Source organism: Gallus gallus, chromosome 5 (assembly GCF_016699485.2).
Source record: "Gallus gallus isolate bGalGal1 chromosome 5, bGalGal1.mat.broiler.GRCg7b, whole genome shotgun sequence".
Classification (NCBI taxonomy): domain Eukaryota; kingdom Metazoa; phylum Chordata; class Aves; order Galliformes; family Phasianidae; genus Gallus; species Gallus gallus.
Genome location: NC_052536.1, coordinates 56,009,634 through 56,032,559, shown reverse-complemented (window position 1 = coordinate 56,032,559; position 22,926 = coordinate 56,009,634). Strand labels below are relative to the sequence as shown.

The 22,926-nt window shown below is 53.0% G+C and overlaps 1 protein-coding gene across 4 annotated transcripts in view; it reads left to right on the top strand.

Moving 5' to 3' along the window:
* Nucleotides 1-1,947: 1,947 nt before the first annotated feature.
* The window catches only part of SAMD4A (sterile alpha motif domain containing 4A), a 69,677-nt gene continuing 48,698 nt past the window's right edge, over nucleotides 1,948-22,926 (top strand). For all 4 annotated transcript variants that reach the window (XM_015287929.4, XM_015287927.4, XM_015287928.4 and 1 more), the window contains exons 1-2: nucleotides 1,948-2,111; nucleotides 2,465-3,051. In XM_015287929.4, coding sequence (XP_015143415.1) covers nucleotides 2,856-3,051 — 196 coding nt within the window. In that variant the 5' untranslated portion in view covers nucleotides 1,948-2,111; nucleotides 2,465-2,855. The remainder of the gene's footprint in view (nucleotides 2,112-2,464; nucleotides 3,052-22,926) is intronic.

Genomic DNA, 22,926 nt, shown 5'->3' with positions numbered 1-22,926 from the left:
ACAGCCATCTACGCTGGAGTATAACTCATGATCTCTTAATTTAACCAGGCAGTACCCCATGCTGCAGGAAGCAGAATGAATCTGTAGAGCAGCGTCCTTCGTAAGTGGGCGGCCTGAGAGCAGGGAAGCACAGAACCATCTGGAAAGACCTTCAAGGTCATCAAAGCCATCAACCTGACCTCCATCACCAACCATGTCCCTCAGTGCTACATGTGCTGGGATGGAGACACAAGGGGAGGAGTTTCCCCTCCATGTTTGCCTTCTGTGCTTGGATTCCTTTCATGATGTGAAGGTTCACAGAGTGGCCTGGGTTGAAAAGGACCACAATGCTCATCCAGTTCCAACCCCCTGCTATGTGCAGGGTCGCCAACCAGCAGACCAGGCTGCCCAGAGCCACGTCCAGCCTGGCCTTGAATGCCTCCAGGGATGGGGCATCCACAGCCTCCTTGGGCAACCTGTTCAGTGCGTCACCACCCTCTGGGTGAAAAACGTCCTCCTAACATCCAACCTAAACCTCCCCTGTCTCAGTTTAAAACCATTCCCCCTTGCCCTATCACTGTTCATCCTCACAAACAGCTGTTTCTCCTCCTGTTTATACGCTCCCTTCAAGTACTGGAAGACCACGATGAGGTCTCCCTGCAGCCTTAGCACCCTGGCTTCATCTAAAACCTAAAATCCCCGTCATTTTGTCAGTGCTGGACACACCTAATTGCTAATTAAGCACAAAATCTGCCTTTCTACCTGTGCTACTGGCACATCTTTGGTTGGAACCAGGTTTCCAGCTGCTGGGAACGGGGCAGCTCTCAGCCCACAGCACCAGGCAAGGTAATGAAAATGCTGTCACATCTTGGTGGGCAGCTCCCATACTTTGTTTAGGAACAAACAAGAGACACTGTGTTTAATTCTTCCATCCTTCCTGCTCTGATATTTTTACTCCTACTTCTAAGAGAGAGGAGGTGGATGCCCCATCCCTGGAGGTGTTCAAGGCCAGGTTGGATGGGGCCCTGGGCAGCCTGGTCTAGTAAATGGGGAGGTTGGTGGCCCTGTCTGGCAGGGGCATTGGAGATTAATGATCCTTGAGGTCCCTTCCAACCCAGGCCATTCTGTGATTCTGTGCTTCTGTGATCTGGGCCTTTGTGTGCTGATGGGTATACGCAGCCTTCCACAGACAGCTTTCTTCTTTTTCTCTTTACTTTTCTTTCTTTTACCTTTTTACTTTTCTCCTTTTCTTCTTTCCCTTTCTTCCTTTTCATATATTTTCATTTTGTGTTTTCTCTTCCTCCTTTTATTTTTTCCTTATCTTCCTTTCTTTTTCTTACCTCCTTTTTTTCTAATCTTTTTCTCTTTTCTCTTATTTTCGTTCCCCTCCTTTTCCATTCTTTTCCTTTTATTTTCTTCTTCTCTTCCTTTCCTCCCCAAACTCACACAGCTTCAGAACACCCAACTTTGGGCAGTGATGAGTGATGCAGCCCCACCCTCTGAGGACCCACCCATCCCACACAGCAGTAACCTCCCACTGGGTGGCCTTAGTGTATATATATATTTATATATATATATATAATGAATATCTAAAAAATAATACAAAAATCAAATCCACCGCTGCCATCCCCGCTCTCTCCACTAGATGGTGGCTTCCCCCAGCGGGACGCGACAGCGGGAAGCCCGCAGCCTTGGGGGGGCGGGGGGGGGAACACGACGCTTTGCGGATGGGGAGCGGGGGGGGAGGTGTGACTGCGGCGCTTTTTTTGGCGTGAGGGGAACAGAGTGCTAAATTTGCAACGGGGAATCGCACGGAGCTGTTGCACGGGGTTGGGGCGCGCGGGGAACGAGAGAGGCGCGCGCGCGCGCCCCCCCCTTCTTTCCCGCGCGCGCCCCGCCCCCGATGACGTCACCGCTATGCAAATGAGCGCAATGTGGGGAGCGGGGGCTCGGCGCGCCGCCGGGCTCAGTCTCGCGCCGCGGAGCCGTCGCCGCCGCTCGCGCCCCGCGCCCCCCCCTTCTCTCCCCCTTATTCCCCCCCCTCCCCATTCCCCGCCATGGCACGGCCCCCCCCACGCCTCTCTCCCCCCCCCTCCCTCCTCTTCCAGCACCCCGAGGCCGGTGTGAATGAGGTGAGTGCCGGGCAGCGGGGGGTGGGGGGGGGAACTTTTATATTGGGGCGGTGTAGGGGGGGTTGGTGCAGTGCCCCCTCCTCGAAGGGTGCTGGAGGAGATCCCTCCCTTCTTCCTTTCCCCCAAAGATATTTTCTGGAGGGTGTCTGCTCGCTGGGAGGGGGCTGCGGTGGGTTGGGGAGGGGGGTCCCACATCTCACATCCCACCCCCTCCCAAAGCGGGGGGGTGAGCCCAGATATGGAGGAGGAGGAGGAGAAAGGCAGCGGGCTGCGGTGCCCGGCTGCTGCGTGCCTTCCTCCTCTCCTCCTCCTCCTGCCCCCCTCTCTCACCCCTCCCCATTTCTCTCTTCCAGGTGTGACCCCCCCGGCCCGATCCCGCCCGCTCCGTGCCTTGCCCACACTCGCAGCGCAGGGCCGGCTCGGTGCACGCAGACCGCTGGGCTTCTCCTTGTTATTTTGCCTTCTTTTTTTTCCCCCATCTTTTTAAATTTTTCTTAATTTTTTTTTACCTCCCCCCACCCCTCCCACCCCCATTTACTCCGCATCGCCGTCACCACCCCCGAAGAGAACCGAGCGAACCCTAAGCTGCACCCTACACCCACCAACCAACCAACCCACCCTCGCATCGCAGAGGAAATCCTCACCGTCACCCGTCTGTATCACCCGCGGGAGGGGGGGGGTGAGAGCAGCCCACCTCGGGGCTGGGGGGCAGAGCCCTCCCCTCGCACCCCGGCCCTCAGCACCATGATGTTTCGCGACCAGGTCGGCGTGCTGGCCGGCTGGTTCAAGGGCTGGAACGAGTGCGAGCAGACTGTTGCGCTGCTCTCGCTGCTCAAACGCGTGAGCCGGACCCAGGCGCGCTTCCTGCAGCTCTGCCTGGAGCACTCGCTGGCGGACTGCACCGAGCTGCACGTCCTCGAAGGGGAGGCCAACAACCCCGGTGAGTTCGCTGCAACCCTTATTTTTTTTCCCCTTTTCTATTCCCTTTTTCCTTTTTTTTTTTCCTTGTTGTCCTTCTCCTTTTTTTGTCTTATTTCCTTTTTCCCCCCTCCTGTTTTATTTATTTCCCCCCTTTCCCCTTCTTGCGTTCCCCCATCGCTGCCCTAACATTGCCAAAACCATATATCCATACCTCCCCCCCCCAAGCACTGTTGATCTCCCCACCAGCCCCGCCATCTCTCACGTTTTCAAACTGCTGATGGCTCATTCCACTTGGCTTCCAGCACAGCCAACTATTGCGCGCTGTAACTACGGGAGCATGAATGATTGGTGGCTTTTTTTTTCTTTATTCCTCCCCCCCTTCCTCCTTCCATGCAGTTTCCTGTGCAATAAGTAAGTCAGGTCACGTAGAGTCTGGATTTTCCAGGCTTCTTTTGGACAACGTGGCTCGCTTTGCTCTCTGCAACGAGGAGCCCACGGCTACCTTAAACGAACTGGTATTTTCTCAAGGTCTGGCCAGCTGGGTTATCCAAATTTCTTTGAAATGTGGCAATTTCTGTTTCATCACTCAGATCCTGTTTGGACTCATTTGCTTTCTTTTTTTTTTCTTTCTTTTTTTTTTTTTTTTTTTTCCCTTTTCCTGCGGCTCTCAATACCCCCTTGTGTTCTTTCTGCTGCTGCATTCACGGGATGCACTGCAGGGAGTGTGCAGGGCTGGGAAAGTGCATTGGGGCTTTATGCGATCGCTGTCCCGACTTCCTCAGCTCTGCAGAAGTCAATGGAGTTGGAGCGAAGTGTTAATGCAATTATTGGGGGTGTTATATGCGCATATGTTCCCGTGTGTGCCTTTGCACACGTGTGTTGGTAGCATATGTCCCCGTGTGTGTATTTGCAGCAATGGAGATGGGAGTTGCTATCGAGTTCTGCAGTGTGGGGTGCGAGTCTTTAAGTTGGGTGGTTTGTTCTTCCCCAATCTGTCCCCCCCTTACCCCCCAAAAGCAGAGCAGAAATGAAAGGAGGAAAATGGAGTGAAAAGAAAAGGAAAATGGAGAGGAAAAAAAAAAAAAAAAGAAGAAAATTGGCCAAGAAATAAAAAGGGAGGGGAGAGGGGGAAAAAAATAAAACCCTAAGCCCTGTTGCAAAGCATCCTTCTTGCTTCAGACCCGGCGGTTCTGCTCAGGGCCGGAACGCATCGAGCGGATCCCAATGGCGACCCATTGCAGCCGGCTCCCAAACAGAGCCCCAGTGTCTGCGGGGCGGGAGGAGCGCAGTCCCGCTCCAGCTGTTCCCCATTAGGGCCGCTTGGCAGCCGGCCCCGCTGCCATTTGGTGACGAGGGCCAGCGCCGCGGGGCTGAGCCGCCCGCCCGCAGGAAACCACCCCGAGATCGGCGATGGTCCGAGGGAGAAAGGCTGGAATTGGCCATTTCCTTTTATAGCTGCAGGAATGAGAGGCAGGAATGCTGCGGGGTGCGCCTCGGCGCTATGATGCTGCTTTTAGTAACAGCTGAAGGGCCGAAGCGCGGCCGCCCGCGTCGGCACAGCCCTGCTGTGCATCGCCTGCAGTGTATTGGAGCTGTAGTTTAATTCTTATCTGAATTGCTGCTTTCCTTCAGGTTGTGTTTTGAGCGTTCCATTTTGGGTGTCCGTGGGTTCCAGTTGTGTTTCGGACATCCCAGGGTGGGTGCCCTTGGGTTCCAGGTGTGGTTTTGGGTGTCTTGCTGTGGATATCCCCGGGTTCTGGTTGTCTTTTGGGTGTCCTGCTGTGGGTGGCTGTGGGTTCCAGTTGTGGTTTGGGGTGTCCTGTGTTGAGTGCCCCTTGGAGCCAGTTGTCTTTTGGGTATTCCATTGTGGGTGCCCTTGGGTTCCGGCTGTGTTTTGAGATGTCCTGTTCTGGGTGCCCTTGGGTTCCGGTTGTGTTTTGGGATGTCCTATTCTGGGTGCCTTTGGGATCTGGTTGTGTTGTGGGGTGTCCCATTGTGGGTGCCCTTGGGTTCCGGCTGTGTTTTGAGATGTCCTGTTCTGGGTGCCCTTGGGTTCCGGTTGTGTTTTGGGATGTCCTATTCTGGGTGCCTTTGGGATCTGGTTGTGTTGTGGGGTGTCCCATTGTGGGTGCCCTTGGGTTTCGGTTGTGTTTTAGGATGTCTCTTTGTGGATCTTCTTTGGTTCAGGTTGTATCTTGGTGTCCCATTGTGGTTGTCCCTGAATTCTGGCTGCCTTTTGGGTATCTGTTGGTCCCAGTAATGTTTTGGGTGGGTGACAGCCATGTCCCTGGAGAATGGAGAGCTGTGTCCATGTTCACCTCTCAGCCGTGGGGTTGTGATGAAGGCAGTGTGCTGAAGTGAGGCTGAGCCATGGGGTCGCATGCTCTGACAATGGGAAATGTCATCCCCTGGCTGATACAGGCAGCTGGCACTATCCCTATGGTCTTCACTGTGAGGGTTTCCCCATGGCCAGGGCTGGTGCTCAGCTGTGGGGTCATGGACACATCCACTGACATCCCTACCTCAAACCAGCAACAGCAAACCCAGGTTGTGCCATCAGTCCCCTTCTCTCTTGGGGGGATTTCCCTTGGCAAAGAGTTGGGTACCCACAAGCATCCCAAGGGATGTGATGATCCCATAATGGAGAGGGGAATTGGAGATCTACCCCACAGCTATCAGCTATAGGAAGCTGCTTTTGGTCTCCACTATCAACGCTGCCCTGTCCATAAAACCACCTGTGTCTTTTAAATAGCATTTGTCACTTGACTGGCAATGGAATCACACCAAGTTCTGAAAGCAGCATCGTCACTGAGCCCTGTGCTGCTCTGCTCTTTGAATCCTGCTGCTTGTTCCATGGGAGCAGGGCTGCATTGAAGGTGCTGGTGCTCGGTTGTAAAGGACGAGGAAGAAGCAAATTCTGTGCTCCTTGGTCCGGTGAAGCATTCGGCTCATGGTTGTCCTGCACAGTGGCCGTGGGAGTTAAGCAGACGCAGCCCCCCCTCCACTTGGCTCGCTGTGGGTTTTTGAGCACGGAGTGCATCCCTCAGTGCTGGGCAGGGTTACCCCAGGACCTCCCAGTCCTGCACCACGATGAGAGCATCCACACCACACAGGTTTGGTGTCCCCGCAAGGAGCAGCTGGAGGAAGAGCCAGGGAGAGGCAGTGCCTTTAATTAGCCCAAGTGATGCAGCTGGAAAAAATGGCCAAGCACGAAGGTGCACCGGCTCAAAGGAGGGCTTGTGCTCCTATGTTGTTTTTCCAGCAGCCTAATAAAAGCCACGGCTTGTGCCTGCAGAACTCGCCTCGGGTGCCCTGGGGTGGCTGCGGCTCCATTTTGTTGGGAAGCAAAACGCCATTCCCTTCCAGCCACCCATAGCAAACCACCCCGTACCTGGCTCAAGGGCCGTGCCCTGCTTTCTGTTTTCCTTGGCTTTGCTGTAATGCTGAGTTCTGGTTTAAGTGCCTGTGAGATGGGAGCACTGGGAAGCGCAGGAGGCGGCACTGCCAGCTCATCTCATCCTAAAGGGGATGCCAGCAGAGCTGCCAGCTTTGGTCCTGGTAGATGATGAGCTGCACTTGTGATATTCTGTTTTAATTAGAAGGGTTTTGTTTTTAAGGGGCTTTTGGCAGCAGGGTGGGTTGGAGCTCTCAGTGCTGTCCCCATGCTTCATCTGTGCTGGAGTTGGTGACGGCTTGTTGAGGCCAGGCTGGATGTGGCTCTGGGCAGCCTGGTCTGCTGGTTGGTGACCCTGCACATAGCAGGGGGTTGGAACTGGATGAGCACTGTGGTCCTTTGCAACCCAGGCCATTCTAGGTTCTTGTAATCCCTCATCAAACCCCACCGCTATCATTCATTTAGCTTAGAATCACACAGTCGTTAAGGTTGGGAAAGACCTCTAAGATCCCCAAGTCCAACCCCAACCCATCCCCACCGTGCCCACTGACCACATCCCTCACGTGTTGCCCATGAACGCCATTTTTTTTTCCAGGCTGGAAGCAACGTTTGCAATCAATGTGACTAACTGAAATAGTAATTAGTGTGAACGCTGGCTTTATTTTAAGACACATTCGTCAGTGCTGCAGCCCTTCGGCTCCGTGCTGCTGGCTAATGTTACTGCAGATAACCTGCAGGGAAAGGGCAGGTCACCTCGCGCTGCTGAGCTGCGGGGTCAGAGCTGAGAGCGGCGATTTGGATCCATTTTGGGGTGCAGATGGGTTCGGGGTTCCCCCTGCCTGCTCTGTGCAGCAGCCCTCAGCCGAGCACCGGTGGCTGTTGAAGGCTTCCTGCTGCAGGGGCAGCCCGGCAGCGGGGCTTGGCACCGAGGGGACCGATCCTTGCATGAATCATGCCTGGATGCGTGCGCCTGTGTGCCTCTGAGTGTGCATCGCCCCCTGTATTTTCTCCTTCTATATTCAGCGCATAAACAAGAGCGGTGCTCTCTGTTAACTCTTGGTTTCCCGAGAGCTGCCTCAGGGCTCTGCATGATGCCGAAGGAGGCTGAGGTTAAGGCTGAAGCAGGCAGACCCAGGGCTGGCTTCCCCTCCTTGGCAGGAGCCTTTCTCAGCTTTGCCACGCAGCAGGCGAACGCCTTTGGGTCCATGGTGAGAGCCAAGCGTGGATCTGCAGCTTGCAGCTCTGTTTGTTGGCGTGTGCCATGGGAAGGGTGCACTGGGAATGTTGGTGAAGGTGCCTGGATTGTTGCTGGTGGCTCTGCAGCACAAAGCCTGGATGACAACCGTGGGGTTTGCTGCCTCTGTTGCTCTTTGCAGCCATTGCTGGGCACAGCCTTGAGGTACAATGCAAAATCTTCCTTCTGTTATGTTTAAAGTAATAATTTTAGTTCTGCTGCCTCAGGGCAGCATCAGACCTCCTCCTGTGCCAGTGTGCTCAAACAAACCCAGAGGTGTTTTACACCGTGGGGCTTCCATTACCACTGTGGCACCAATGGCAGCTTCTGCTGCTGTCCCCACGAGCCTCACCTGGCATCTGCAGGAGCTGGATGTGGCCTAAAGATGCTCATTCCTTAATGCAACATTAAGATTGCAAGTGCCATGAGCAGGGTTTGGCAGCTCTGCTCCTCCTTTGCTCTCAAGCAGCCCTGGAGGGGCCGTGCAGGGCCTCGGGAAGCTCATCTGTTACTGATCCTTGTGAGTAATTCCTTCCAGATTGCCTTTTTTTCTTTGTTTATTTTATCTTAATTTTTTTTTTTTGGATAAAACCTATTTCAGATGAACCACAAACCTACTGTACTTCTAACCTGCTCCTTGCATACGTTGCTCAGTCTGACGGGATGTGGCTGGTGTTGGGTTTGGAGACTCGATTGCTATGGGCAGTACTCAAGCAGTGGTGAAACGTGGTTTGAATGCTTGAAATGCTTTAAAATTTACACGCCGCTGCAGTTTATTTTCTTATTTCACCATACCACTGCCCACGTCCCTCAGTGCCTCATCCCCATGGCTCTGGAGCACCTCCAGGGACGGTGAGCCCCCATTCCCTGGGCAGCTGTGCCACTGCATCACCGCTCTTTGGAGAAGAAATCCTCCCTGGTATCCAACCTGGTCCCCCCCCGGCACAACTTGAGGTCATCACCTCTCCATCCTATCACTGTTACCTGGGAGCAGAGGCTTAACCTGTAGAAGGCAATGATCCCCATTGTGATCACCCATAGGGTCAGCTCCAACCTCGCCGTTCCATGGAGATGGATTATGTTTAAAAGGGAAAACAAATGAAGTCCCCGTGCTGTTTCCCTGCCGATAACGTGAGCGTAGATGCAATGCTGAGCTGTAACCACCTGAGTGACCTTTTGAGATAAGAATTGTTATTGACTGGCGGAATTATGCTAAACTGATAAGAATCCTTTTTATAAGGAGGGGAAAACCAACGCTCTGTAACCATAACAACAGGCTGGAGATGGAGCTGCTCGTGATGCTGGCATCTCGAGGGTGTCCCCAAAGGATCCCCGGAGCTGGGGACCTCCCCACACCTATGCGGGCCCCAAATTTCCCTAATCTGCAGTGAATTGAGGGTGAGTGTGGAGAGAATGGGTTCAGGGCTGGATGCTGCTGGTGGCTGCGAGCAGCAGGGCAAGGATGGCTCCTGTTTGCTGTTTATAACACAGTCTGAGTGTTTGCCAGCAAATTGGCCGCGTCCTGCTGTCACCGCTGGTGCTGGGGTTGGTGGAGTTGCAGAAGGCAACCCGAAGCCATTGATTTTTCTCCTTCCACATCCCCTTGTGCTTGTGTAGCTGGTGTCTGTGTGTCACAGAAGATGTGCATCCATCCTCGTGGCTCCATGGTAGGGCCAACCGGGAGCTGAGCGGGAAGGTGATTCATTTGAATTGGAACGGACCCTTAAGGCTCATCTGGTCCCACTCCCCTGCAATGAGCAAGGGTGTGAAGATGCGGAAGGAGGGCAGTAGGCCCAATAAGGCAGAAAGCAGTATAAGTGCTTGCAGCCTGGAAGGCCAACTATATCCTGGGCTGCATTAAAAGAGGAGTGGCCAGCAGGGAGTGGGAGGTGATTGTCCCCCTCTACTTGGCTCTTGTGAGGCCCCATCTGCAGTACTGCGTCCAGGCCTGGGGCCCACAGTACAAGAAAGATGCTGAGCTCTTGGAGCAGGTCCAGAGGAGGGCCACTAAGATGATCAGAGGGCTGGAGCACCTCTCCTATGAGGAAAGGTTGAGGGAACTGGGCTCGTTCAGCCTGGAGACGAGAGGGCTTCGGGGAGACCTCACTGTGGCCTTCCAATATTTGAAGGGAGTGTATAAATAGGAGGGGAAACAGCTGTTTACGACGGTGAATGGTGATAGGACAAGGGGGAATGGTTTTAAACTGAGACAGGGGAGGTTTAGGCTGGATATTAGGAGGAAGTTTTTCCCCCAGAGGGTGGTGACGCACTGAACAGGTTGCCCAAGGAGGCTGTGGATGCCCCATCCCTGCAGGCATTCAAGGCCAGGCTGGATGTGGCTCTGGGCAGCCTGGGCTGCTGGTTGGCGACCCTGCACATAGCAGGGGGTTGGAACTGGATGAGCATTGTGCTCCTTTTCAACCCAGGCCATTCTAGGATTCTATGAACTGCTTTAGAATTAGGTCCTAAACAACTACTAATCTGTCCATTCTGAGACTGTACCAGCTAGAGATGCACAGCTCAACACATTGGACTACTTGCTGGACTGGGTGATCCCCAGTGGTCCTTTCCAGCCCTTATGGGTCTGTGCTGGGGAGATGGATGGTGCAGAGCTGCTGTTAGGATGCGTGTAGGACTTGGCGCAGTGCAGAGATGTGTGCTCAGGCTGTGCTCATGGCATTATTCTGCAGCAGTCGGTCAGATCCTGAACACTTTTTGTAGTCGATGTCAACCCTGGGTCAGGCAGAGAGCCCTTATAAATAACTCAGGGTGGATGGGGATCATAGCTGCTACAGCCCAGCTGTCTGCATCACCACCCAGCCTTTGGAAAGGGCTGATCTGAGATTCCATGGGGAGTGGGTATGGAGGTATTTAAAGCAGGGGAGCAGCTAAAAGTGGGCTGTGCACTAAGAAGGGAGCGAGGCTCCATCCCAAGGACAGGTGGCCAGCGCTGATGGCTGGGCCTTGCATTTTGCCAAAGCAATTGTTGCATTGATCCGACATCACATTGTGGTTGGTGTGCATCATTGCATTTAGGTGCACTTGAATCTTTCAGCTTGTCATCTTCTGTGTGGGAGCGGGTGAGCCCCAGAGGGATCCTGCCTTCTTCTCTATGGAGTGGAGGAATTCTATCAGAGGAGCTATTGTTTGGTCCTATTCTCAGCAGTTTGGCAACTGCTCTTTAGATTAACCCTACTGAAAGGGGAGGGTGCTCTTTGCTGGGTTCGAAATAATGGCAAAAATGTGGGCAGATGCTTTTGCATTGTTAGAAGTCGATACTGGCGGGTAGCGGGGAAGCATCGTGTGGGATTAGAGAATGAAGGAGCCAAGTTCTTCAAATCCCTCATAAAGCCACGCTGCACTCTGGCACTGATGTTCAGTTGCTTTCTGGGTTTTAAATAGAAGCAGCTCATTTTTGCCCCCGTACCCCGAGAGGTTGGTGGTCAGTGGTGCAAATGCCTGGGGCGCTGAGCCCGACCAGCCCCAGCGTGACCCACAGGGTCCATCAAGGACCTTGGCTTGGACTCCAAGTCCAACTCCTGGCTCTATACGAGATCATCCAAAACCCAAACCCAATGTAAGAGCAGTGCCCAGCACTCCCTGAGCTCCGGTACTCGGGGCTATGCCCACTGCCCTGGGAGCTGTGCAATGCCACTGCCCTCTGGGGCACAGCCTTGCCCTGGCATCCCACGTGCTTGAGTCAATCCATAACCCTCAGAGCCTCTTGCCCAAAAGCGTGGCTCCTGGGCTGCTTGGGATCAGTGCTCAGGGTGTGCAGATGTTGGGTTCCAGATGTGTGCCAAGAGGTGATCCAGGAGCAGCACAGTGGCCCAGGCGTGTTTTAATCTGATGCACTCTTTAGTTCAGCTTACACGTACAATTACTCTGATTTCCTTATCGTGAGCAAAGAAATGAATCCTTTCTGCCAGATGCATTTATAAAAGCAGATCATCTGGCTGTTGGGACAGAGGCAGTGATGGAGGATTTCCATCCTAGGTGTGCAGAGCCCTGTAACACAAAGCAGCCCCGATCCTTTGTTGTTGCAGTGTTCGTAGGGAGAGCTCGTTAAAGCTGACATGATCGCTCAAGTAAATGAGAAATGAATGAACTTAAAATAAAAGGCTAAATCCCGCCACATTAAAGCAGTAGTTGTGATTTGTTAAGAGCCTAATTTTTTGCATGTGAACCCGGAGTAATAGGGCTGCTTTACCTTTTAAAGAATTTAACAAGTCACTCTAATTTTCTTTTAATGTCGAAATAATGCAAGGTCAGACCGAGCGTAACTAATTCCAATCTGAAAGCAGAGGGTAGCCTGTTTCTCAATAGACTTACAATTAGTGAAACAGTGTGCGTGTCTTGGAGAAGGTTTTAGCAGGAAATGAGACCGCTGGAATCGCTGTCACTACAAATATGTGGGGGGTTTTCCATCCCTTTATTAGTTGGTGTTTTTTTTGCAAGGGGGATCCCTGCAGCAGCCCAGGTCTCGCTTGGGTTGAGCCAGCTCGCCTTTGGGATGCTGCAGCCCCACCAGCATTTCAGGTGATGCACCGGGCAGGTGTTAGAATCATAGAGTTGTGGAGGTTGGAGAAGACCACTATGATGTCCAGCTCTAATCCACCCCTGCCGTGCCCACTGGCCGTGTCTCTCAGTGCCACATCTCCGCGGTTCTTGAACACCTCCCGGGACTCAGCAAGTTTGCTGATGGTGCTGAGCCAAGAGGAGTGGCTGACACACATGAGGGCTGTGTGTCCTCCCCCCTTCAACAAGACCTGGGCAGACTGGAGAGTTGGGCAGGGAGGAAGCTGATGAGGTTTAACAAAAGCATATGTAGAGTCTTGCACCTGGGTGGGGGGATAACTGCGTGCATGAGTACAGGTTAGGGGCTGACCTGCTGGAGATGAGCTGTGCAGAGAAGGGGCTGGTGGTCCTGGTGGGTGGCAGGTTGGCCATGAGCCAGCAGTGTGCCTTGGTGGTCAACAAGGCCAATCAGTGGTATCCTTGGGTGCATCAAAATAAGTCGAGGGACTTATTCTGGGTCATGGGAGGTGATTCTCTCCCTCTACCCTGCCCTGGTGAGGCCACATTTAGAACACTGTGTCCAGTTTTGGGCTCTTTGGTTCAAAAACGACAGGAATCTCCTAGAAGGAGTCCAGCAGAGGGCCACAAAGATAGTAAAGGTTCTGGAGCATCTCTCATAAGAGGAAAGGCTGCGTGGTCTGGGTCTGTTCAGCATGAGAAGACTGAGATGGGATCTGGTTAATGCTTATAAATATCTAAAGGGAGATGGGAGGCAAATGGATGATGCCACGCTCTTCTTGGTGGTGTGTAGCGATAGGACAAGGAGTAATGGCCTAAAACTTGAGCATAGGAACTTCCATGCCAATATGTGGAAGAGCTTCTTTATGGTCAGGGTGATGGAGCACTGGATGAGGCTGCCCAGAGAGGTGGTGGGGTCTGCTTCTCTGGAGATAGCCCAGAGCCAGCTGGATGCCAACCTGTGTGACCTGTTGTAGGGAACCTCTAATGCGAGCAGCAAGAACCTGGCCTGAGTTTTGTTATGAGGAACAGGGAATGGAGCGTGCTGATAGTACTGGTTTCAGTCCTGAGTAACTCAGTAAGCTGAAGAATGCAGCGATACCAGGAATGAAGTCTGTTCTTAATTGCTCAATTGTAAATGACGGCGTTTCTCCAAATGGAATTAATTTATTGCTTTTAAATTCCCAAAATGAGACTCCGCAGCATGGAACCCAACAGTTAGCATTAACGTGGCAATGGGGAGCTTCCATTAAGGCAAGGCTGGATCAGGCCCTGGGCAGCCTGATGGAGCTGTGGTGTCCCTGCTCATTGCAGGGGAGTTGGACTAGATGGCCTTTAAAGTTCCCTTCCAACTCGAAGGATTCTGTGATTCAAGAATTCAGAGGCATTTTGGGGGAAAGAAAGAGCATATATGCAGCCTTTTGTGTTGGCTTTTGGAGTTTTCTTTTAAAAAGGAAGAAAAAAATAGCTGCAAAACAGGGTGTTTGTGCATGTAGGGGCTGGTGGGGGTGAGCACAACAGGGTCCTTGTGTCACCTGGCCCTGTTGGAGTTTGTGGCCCAGTGGGACCCCTCCTCTCCCAGCCCTGGGGCAGGGCTCCCCCATAGGGATGGGGATCCCCACTCCTGCAGTGTGTCCCTGGTGGGGCCAGGCACCCAGCCAGTGCTCACAGCAATGCTGCTGCTGTATTTTTAGTTTTCCCTTCTGATTTCTTTTTTTTTCCTTCCAATTTTGGACACGTTCTTGACAGCTTTTACCTGCTGAGTCACCAGTCATCCCCTCGCATGGGAGCTGCTCCTCACATCCCAATTCCCTGAGCAGGCTGGGGCGACCAGCATTTAAAAATAAAACCTGTCAAGGAAATGTGGGCTTTTTGAGGCTTTCTTCTTCTTTTTTTTCCTTCTTTTCCTACGGTTTGCTCCATGTATGAGAGGGTAGGATGGCTCTGTGATGTATTGGTGCTCAGAAGAACTGGGTGTTGCAATCAGATAACGGTGCAGCTTTTAATGTTGAGTGTATCTGAAGCTGCAGCACGTGCTCTTGTTTTCTGGAGGTGGATTTTCTTGGTGGTAAACCACAATTTGTGCCCATAGAATCACAGAATGGCCTGGGTTGAAAAGGACCACAATGCTCATCCAGTTCCAACCCCCTGCTATGTGCAGGGTCGCCAACCAGCAGACCAGGCTGCCCAGAGCCACATCCAGCCTGGCCTTGAATGCCTGCAGGGATGGGGCATCCACAGCCTCCTTGGATGTTCCAGTGTGTCACCACCCACTGTATGGAAAAACTTCCTCCTCATATCCAACCTAAACCTCCCCTGAAGAGCACAAACCCTTTCATGGAATCATTCCTGTTGGAAAAGACCTCCAAGGTCATCCAGTCAACCATCCACCTACCCCCAGCATTGCCCGCTAAACCGTGTCCCTTTGATTCTCACCACATAACAAATAAAACCCACTTGCTGTAAAGCAGCAGGACTGCTGTCCCCAAGGCTCAGCCTTGCTCCTGGCCCTTTGGTTCGGATGGCATGAGTGTTTACAGCTGTTTTTGAAATGTTGCTTAGCGCTTAATCTGCAACACTTGCTCGTGGGCTGCCTGTTGGCCACCAGGACGCAGTGGCTGGCTCTCCAGAACCCACGTGGAAATAGTTTGGATACACATAGTGGCACTCTGTGTCTGAAATACCTTCCTGCGTTCTGCTTTGAGCATTTTATGCCCCAAAAAACTTATCTCATGGTTACTTGGTTGAGCTGCAGTTTTGGGCATGGTGTCTATTGGCTGGGAGATGGTAGTATAACCATCCGTGGAGCTGTTCAAGAGCTGTGGAGATGTGGCACTGATGGATGTGGTCAGTGGGCATGGTGAGGGTGGTTTGGGGTTGGACATCATCTTAGTGGTCCTTTCCAAGCTGAAGTTAGAAACTTCTAGTGACCCTGCTACATGCAGGGTCATTGAAACTAGATGATCTTTATGGTCCTTTTCAACCCAGGCCATTCTATGATTCATTCTATGGTTGTGTGGATGATTCTATGATCAGGACTGTTGTAAGCCCCTTCCTTTTGCTGTATTTTTGCAGATAGGAGCACACGTTGATCCTGCAGTATCAGAGGAGCGCTTCACAGCAGGTGCAGCTGCCCTGCAGTGCTGTCACATTCCTTATTCCCTTTCTGCAGAATGCCCCGTAGAAATCAGTCATTTTGATCTGTTTATATATGGATCCTCCAGGTAGCAGCAGCTGCTGGGTTATTGGATCTTAGGGAAAGGTTGCTTTAACTTTGCTCTTCTCCTAAAGCACGCCGCTGTCTTGTGCGGGCACCCTGCGCCAGGCCTTGGGTTTGCAGAGGAAGGATGGGGTGCGTATAACAAGAAGTGATTGGAGAACAACTGCAGCCTGAAACCGTAGCCGGGTTGGGAAGAGGAGGCTGAGGATGAGCGGGGCCCCTCGGCGTGGTCACTGGCTGCCTCAGAGGGATGGGGGAGAGGAAGCATTGGTGGGATGCCTCGCTGCCACCTCCCTCATCAGGGGGCTCAGCGCTGGGCAGAAGCTTCCTGCCTCCACGGCAGAATTTAATACTGATGTGGATATATTTAGGATGCATCCATTTCCACCCCCTGCTGTGGGCTGGGTGCCCCCCAGCAGCTCAGGCTGCACAGGGTCCCATCCGTGGCCTTGGGCACCTCCAGAGATGGGGCACCCACGGCTCTGGGCAGCCTCTATTGAGTAGACAACAAGATTTGCACTGCTTTTAAATCTCAGTGAGCAATTTGATAACTGTCATGGAATCGTGGAGTGATGGAATCGTCTGAGTTGGAAGGGACCCTGCGAGGTCACCTAGCCCAACTCCATATCAGTTCACTGCTTTCACATTAGAGAGAGATTCCATCCTTTTAAACCCCATCAATGAAATAGTGAGCTGATCTCTGATCTCACCTATCTACCCAGTGCTCAAGCACTGAGTCTTCCCTGCGCTGTCACTGTCTCTTTTGTTACAGCAACCTCCAGCATATGGCTGAGAGTTCTGCATCTAGCTCAGACACGCTCTTCTTCTCTTCACATCTCGGTCTAAAAATGGCCTTTGGTTGGTTTCCAGGATGCTCGTGAGAGCTCGGTGCTGGGAAGGAAAACAAAAGGCCCACCGACACCAACAGCTTGTGCAAAAGAAGCTTTCTAAAAATGCATCTCCTCCCAGCAAGGAGAACACAGGCGCCTGGGTTACAGCGCACCGCTTGTTGTTGACGTGTTCTGCTAAATTTTGCTGTGCTGAGGATTTCTTTCTCTTCGAGAGCGGCCGAAGGAGGGCTGTGAGGGTGGGGAGGGGTCCGGAGGACGAGGGGGGGCTCCGGTGTGGGTTTGTTGGGCTCGGAGCAGAGGCCTCATGGCGGCTGCAGCCCCTCACAGGGAGCAGAGGGGAGGGCGATTCCTAAGGCCGAGCTGTCCATAAACCCACGCTCCCCAAGCTGGGTCTCCGTCCGTCTCCATCTGTCTCCATCTCACACCACCAGAGCAGGGCGAGGGCCGCGTGGGGATGGATTCCCTCCTTCCTGGCATGCACACAGCTCTGGGCTTTGGCTCTTGTTTCAAAGCTGCTCTCTGCTTGGCTGTTTTAAATTTAGGAACCGGAGTCTGAGGCGAGCGCCTGTGCCATGGAGCGGGACCGAGGCAGGGTGGCTGCTATAGCAGGTGCTGCTGTTCCTGCTGAGCCCGCTGCCACCAAGATCTGTATTTCCACACCATCTTTCCTCTTGCTTCCATGTTGAGTCATTAGGAATTAAGGCTTATTTTTTGGTACTGGGGCAAGAGAAGCAGCGCCCAGAGCAACTCTTGCAGCGTTTTGAGGCCTGCGCGCTGACATCCCTGTGTCCTGTGCTGTATGATGGTGTTCTCCTGTTGTAGTCCAGCCCTAAGTCATGCTCCTTTCTGGCTTAGGAAGCTGGGTAGACAACCACCAAGGAACCCAGATGGGGATGGTGGCTCCCGGGGCTTGCTCTGAGATGAAATAAAATCCCCTCCTTGCCTTGCATGAAACTGCTGAGGCCTCCCCAGGGCACTGTGCTGTTATCCCTCTGTCCCAATGAGGAACAAAAATGGGTCCGTGGTTTGCGAGAGGAGATATCGGATGGCTTCATCAGTGTTCCGTGGTCCTCCCTGTAAGAGGCAGATAATCTACCTGGCAAGGGTGCCGGGGAGCTCAACGAGTTGGGGCTGAGGCTTCTGGATAGAAGCGCTGCAGTAAGCACAGGGTGTGGGTGTAGGCATGGTGCCGTGCAGCGCTGGGATGGAGTGAGTGTGCTCACGTACACACAGAAATGTGCTGAGGCCTTCCTGCGTTGCCTTAAAAATCCGCCTGCGCAGTTGAAAGTGTGAATAGAGAAGGAATAATCGGGAGAGTGTTGCTCTTCGTGACCTCCAGTTTTGAAGTGGAGCCTTTTATTTGCCTTCGGTTTGTGCTTATTGGGGCCAAGCTCTTGGAGGGCCCATCATCTTCCCCGTCTAACAAGCTGGACAGTCATGGCCTGTCACCCCATGCCCTGTCACTCCATCCTCTGCCTTTTGGGTGAGCTGGGTTTTGTTTTGGCATTTGCCACCCTCTCTGCAGAATGGGCAGCTCTCCTTGCCGGATCGTGGCACCAGGTCCAACCCCACGGTGTCCCCAGCAGCCCATGGAGCACTCTCACAGCCATCCCGTGTGCTTCAGGTGGCCAGGTCCAACGATAAAGGCACCCTTGTTAGCGTGGCTTGCCTTGAGCTGTGTTTCCACAGCTCTGTTGACAGAGTCTTCAGACGTGTAATTCCACCGGATCTGGCTGCGTACAGAGAAGGCTGGATTATTTGTGTTTCATAAATAAGGCCAGAAAATGCAAGGTCCCAGGCACTGCGAGCCAGCTCTGTATCGCTCCTACTGGCCTTTTCACTTTTGGTACTGCTTTGCTGCCTTTCCCTTTCTTTATCCTTTCTTCCCTCTGCCCCACGCCCACCCGTTACCCACCCTTTCCCAGAGTTTTCCCTCCTATCCACATGCATCGGTACAGTTTGGGGCTGAGCTGCTGGAGAGTTGCTCTGCAGGGAAGGACTTGGGTGTCCTGGTGGCCGTCAGGGTGACCACGAGCCAGCAGTGTGCCCTGGTGGCCAAGAGGGCCATAGGTGGTGGCCAGCAGGGTGAGGGAGGTGATTCTCCCCTCTCCCTTTGGTGATGGAGCCCAGGGTCAGGCTGCCCAGGGGGTTGGTGGAGTCTCCTTCTCTGCAGATACACAAACCCACGTGGATGCTTAGTGTGCAGCCTGCTGTAGGGAGCCTGCTTTAGCAGGGTTTGCACTCGATGATCTCTAGAGGTCCCCTCCAACCCCTCTGGTTCTGTGATGTGCCATTTGGTGCAGCTGCTGGGGTCTCAGCCAGCTTTCACGCTCCTGCTGCCTTTTCCCACCCCTCCCATTTGTCCTCCTGGCCTTCAAACCAGCAAAGGGATGGGGCAGGTTTAAGGCAGCACCTCCCTGAGCCCTGGGTCCCTCTGCACTCAGGGAGGGACACAGCAGCTCCCCTTTGCCTTCGGCATCCGCTGGAGCCCACTGGACAAGCAGCTCCGTGAATGCAAACGAGCGATTTGATTAATTAGAGCTCTCTGGCCATTTTCCAGCTGGCTGAGGGCACTGTGCCCCTGGAAGCACGGGATGACGTGTCCCCAAGCTGGGCATCTGAGCCAGGGCTCACACCCAGACCCTGCCCTGATGCTGAGGCTCCGAAAAACAGGCTAAAGTAAACCCTATTTTTTCCATGAAAGGGTCTCTAATGATAGTTTAGCAGTCCAGCCTGTCCTTAAAGCACTTTGCAGGGGCCTGTTGAAGTGAAAGCGGCGCTGGTACAAAAGCCATATGTTCAACTGAGTGTGGAGGTGTCGATTCAGTTAGCAAAGTGCTCAGGGGAACATCTGTGAGTGGAAGGAAAGGCTTTGCCATTCCCCCAGCACGGCGAGTCCTGTTCCTGGCCAACCCAAGCCCTGTGGCATCATCTGCAGAAGCAGCCTTCCTGCAGCCCACCCTCCTCACCACGCAGGCAGTTCTCCAGCTTGCAGAGAGTTGCTCTGCATGGACTTGGTGAAGTCTGTGTCCTGTGTAGGCAGGAGCAGCACACAGTGTGGTCTATTCATGTGCACCATGATCTGTGTTGCTGGTGTTTTCCATATAGGAACTTGCTGTACCTCTATGATTAGATGTATGCTGGACATTAATGGCCAGGTCTGTATGGTTAGCAGCTGGTGCTGTGTCCTCAGCCTGGTCCCCCATGTGATGCAACGTGCAGCCAACCCCACTGATAACTATCTGAGCTCTGCAAGTACATTGTTGACCGGATGCTGGAGGGCATGGCTGGGGTGGCAATGCTTTCTGCTTGCGTTATGTTGGCTGTAGAGGGGACAGGGGTGCACGGGTGCTGGGGCAGGGCAGGTTGGGTGTCTGCTGGATTTTCTGCCCTGCTGTGAGCAGATGCACGGGAAACAGACTCAGCAGCAAGGCTTATAAGTGAGGTTTTCCCAGTATAAACTCTCATTTTCCAAAAATCAGCATTTCTGGGGTTTTCTTAGTTTCCATGTAGACCAACTGGACTGTGATGTGAGTTTGGGAAGAGAGCCCCATAAGCAGAAGAACAATAGGATGCTATTTGGGCTACTTCTGTTCTAATGGAAAACAGACCGAAGGACTTTTGTCTCTTGTTCTGGGGGAAGTAAATGGGTCTTTGAAGCTCAGCACGCTCCCTCTGAGTTTTCAGCACAGCAATTAATACAACCCCCCTGTGTCAGAATCACGGAATCATTCAGGTTGGAAAAGACCTCCAAGATCCCCAAGCCCAACCCATCCCCTCCATGCCCACTGCCTGTGTACCTCAGTGCCACGTCTCCATGGCTCTTGGACACCTCCAGGGATGGTGACTGCCCCACTCCGTGTGCAGCAGTGCCAGCACACCTCTGCTCTTTTGGGGGAGAACTCATCCCAAATACCCAACCTGAACCAGGACCATTGGGTCCATGACACAATGGCAGAGGCTCGCTGGAAGCGGTGACCCTCCAGGAGGAGGTTTGGTGCTGCTCAGCTCCCAGGCATCCCAAGGCTGCTCAGCTCCCAGTCAGCATCATCAAGTGGGCTGCATCCAAGAGGCTGCGGACGCCGGTAATAAATCCAGCTGGCCTTTCATCTTCTTGTTTGAAATGCCCTGTGTGATGTTTTTCTGTTTTCTAACTTCCTTGGTAGGACAGTGGTTAGATCTGGATATATCCGAGGCGTTAACCGTGTCTGCCTGTCTCTGCCTTCCCATCCAAAGATAACAAGAGCTGCAGGGCCAGCCCTTCCCCCAGAGCTGCAGGGCTTGTGTTGCTTTTCATTGCATATTTTGGCAGCGAGAAAATAGCCTTGAAGTACAGTAAGAGACAGAAATATGCCAGAGCATCAGGAATCAAATGGGTCTCTTTCAGGGTAGAGTAAAAGAACACAGAGATTTTTTTTCTCCCTTTCTTAAAGGTGTTAAGAGCAAATCACCATCCCTGGAGGTGTTCCAGAACTGTGGAGATGTGGCACTGAGGAATGTGGGCAGTGGGCATGGTGGGGTGGGCTGGGGTTGGGGACCTTGGAGATCTATTCCAGCCTGAATGGTTCTATGATCCCAATTGGTTATCGAAAATCCACTCCTGTGCCCTCAGCTGGTTTATATAGAGTCATAGGATGGCCTGGGTTGAAAAGGACTGCAATGATCATCCAATTTCAAGCTCCTGCTATGTGCAGGGTCACCAGCCAGCAGCCCAGGCTGCCCAGAGCCACATCCAGCCTGGCCTTGAATGCCTGCAGGGATGGGGCATCCACAGCCTCCTTGGGCAACCTGTCCCAGTGTGTTTATCATTCCCTTCTGTGCCAGTTTCTATCAGAGTAGGCTCAGCAGAAGGGTGGAGAGGTGTTTTTAGACCTGTTGGGGTCTCTCTATGATGAGCACGGAGATTTAAAAGCTACCAAAAGAACCCAACCCTGCACTCTTGCAGGTTGTCACCTGGCACTGAGGGCTCCCAGGCTCCCTGCAAACCTGGATGAGCCTCTCCAGGCATTAGTGATGTTTCCCTGGGGTTAAACCAGAACTCTGGCTATGAGGAGTGTGAGTTGCACCAGCACAGAAGAGTTGGTTTGCTCTGTCATTTAGCAGCTGTTTGGTTTTTTGCTATGACTCCTCCCATCACTGTGACCCCATAGTGGTGGCAATAAGACCTGAAGGGAGGAGGAGCAATTCCGAAAGCAACCGAGAGCCTGCAGTAGTAGTAATAACACTAATAGTGAAGCTCTGATTTAAACAAGGCCTCGGTATTTTGGAGGGGAAAAGGACCAGAGGCAGAGGAGAAATACGTGATGTGCCAGCGATGCCTTCAGCAACGATGTAATGAATTATTCTAGACCTGGAAGTTCAAATGCTGTGTGTGCTGCAGAGCTGCAGCGGCACTCCTGGTATGGGAGGTGGTGTTGGGTTGAAGAGCGAGGGGAGGGATGTGCTCATTTTTAGGCAACTCACCGAAAGAGAAAGAGTATAAATACAAAAGTGAATTTAAAATAAAGTAATTGGAAATTAATTGAAATTTAATTTTAATTAGGTGCCTGAAATTGGATCGTCTGGGTCCCTGGGGTATGTCCTATCGCCATCGCTTCCCTTTTTTTTTCCCTCTGTAAGGAAAATGCCAATTAATTTTATGAAAGTGCTTTAAATAACTGAATGCCTGCTACCTGTTGACTGCTGCCATTTCCTTCCATCACTCCGAGCTCCAGAAAAGACGTGTTCTGCTCGGGAAGTCTGAGCAGTGGTGTTATTTATAGCTGAGTTACTTGGACCTGGATAACCTTGGCTTTGCTTGCGGCGCTGCTGCTGCTCAGTGTGGGCAGAGGATGCTGCAGGACTTCGTGGTGTTCCCCTGGGCTGGTTCCGGTCCTACCCAACCCCCTGCCCTGCTCCATGCAGGGGCTGCCCTTGGCTGGTGAGTGCTTTGCTTTCAGGTGGGTTGCAGCCACTTCAGCCTTCATCTGTAAGCATATTGCAGCACAGAATGGTTTGAGTTGGAAGAGACCTTTAAAGGCCCTCTGGTCCAACTCCCCTGCAGTGCGTAGGGGCACCCACAGCTCCATCAGTGCTCAGAGCCCATCCCCTGACCTCGGGTATGTGTAGGGATGGGGCACCGCCACCTCTCTGGGCAACCTGTGCAGTGCCTCACCACCTTTTATTGCGAATCACCACCCTCCTTTGAAGGGAGGACCAAATGCAGGACGTGGTGTACAGCTCTGCAGTATATGGGCTTGTCTCTATCCCAGGCAGAGCCCCCGGTGCTGCGGGCACGGGGAAAATGGGGGTCCTGGGGCACCCCTGCACCCTCAGGACGTAGTTACAGGGTGTGAACCCCACCAGGCCTCAGAGAAACCCCCACTGGTGCTCCATTTGCTGACACACAGCTCAGAAATCTTCCCTGCAAGCATCTCCCTGTGTGTGCAGGGTGAGGCAGTGCCCCCAAGGAGCTGACAGGAGCCCTTCAGCCTCAGCAGAGGCACAAGCGTGTGTTTAGCCGTGTCTTACTCATTCTGCCTCTTTCCACGTTTCGGCTCCGAAGTGAAATCATCCCTCAGCATTTAACTCATGGAAACTTGCTGGAGGTGCCAAGAGAGGTTCTGCTGCCTCCGAAACTGTTTTTCCAAAGCGCTGCAAACGCCGGGCTCTGTTTGCAG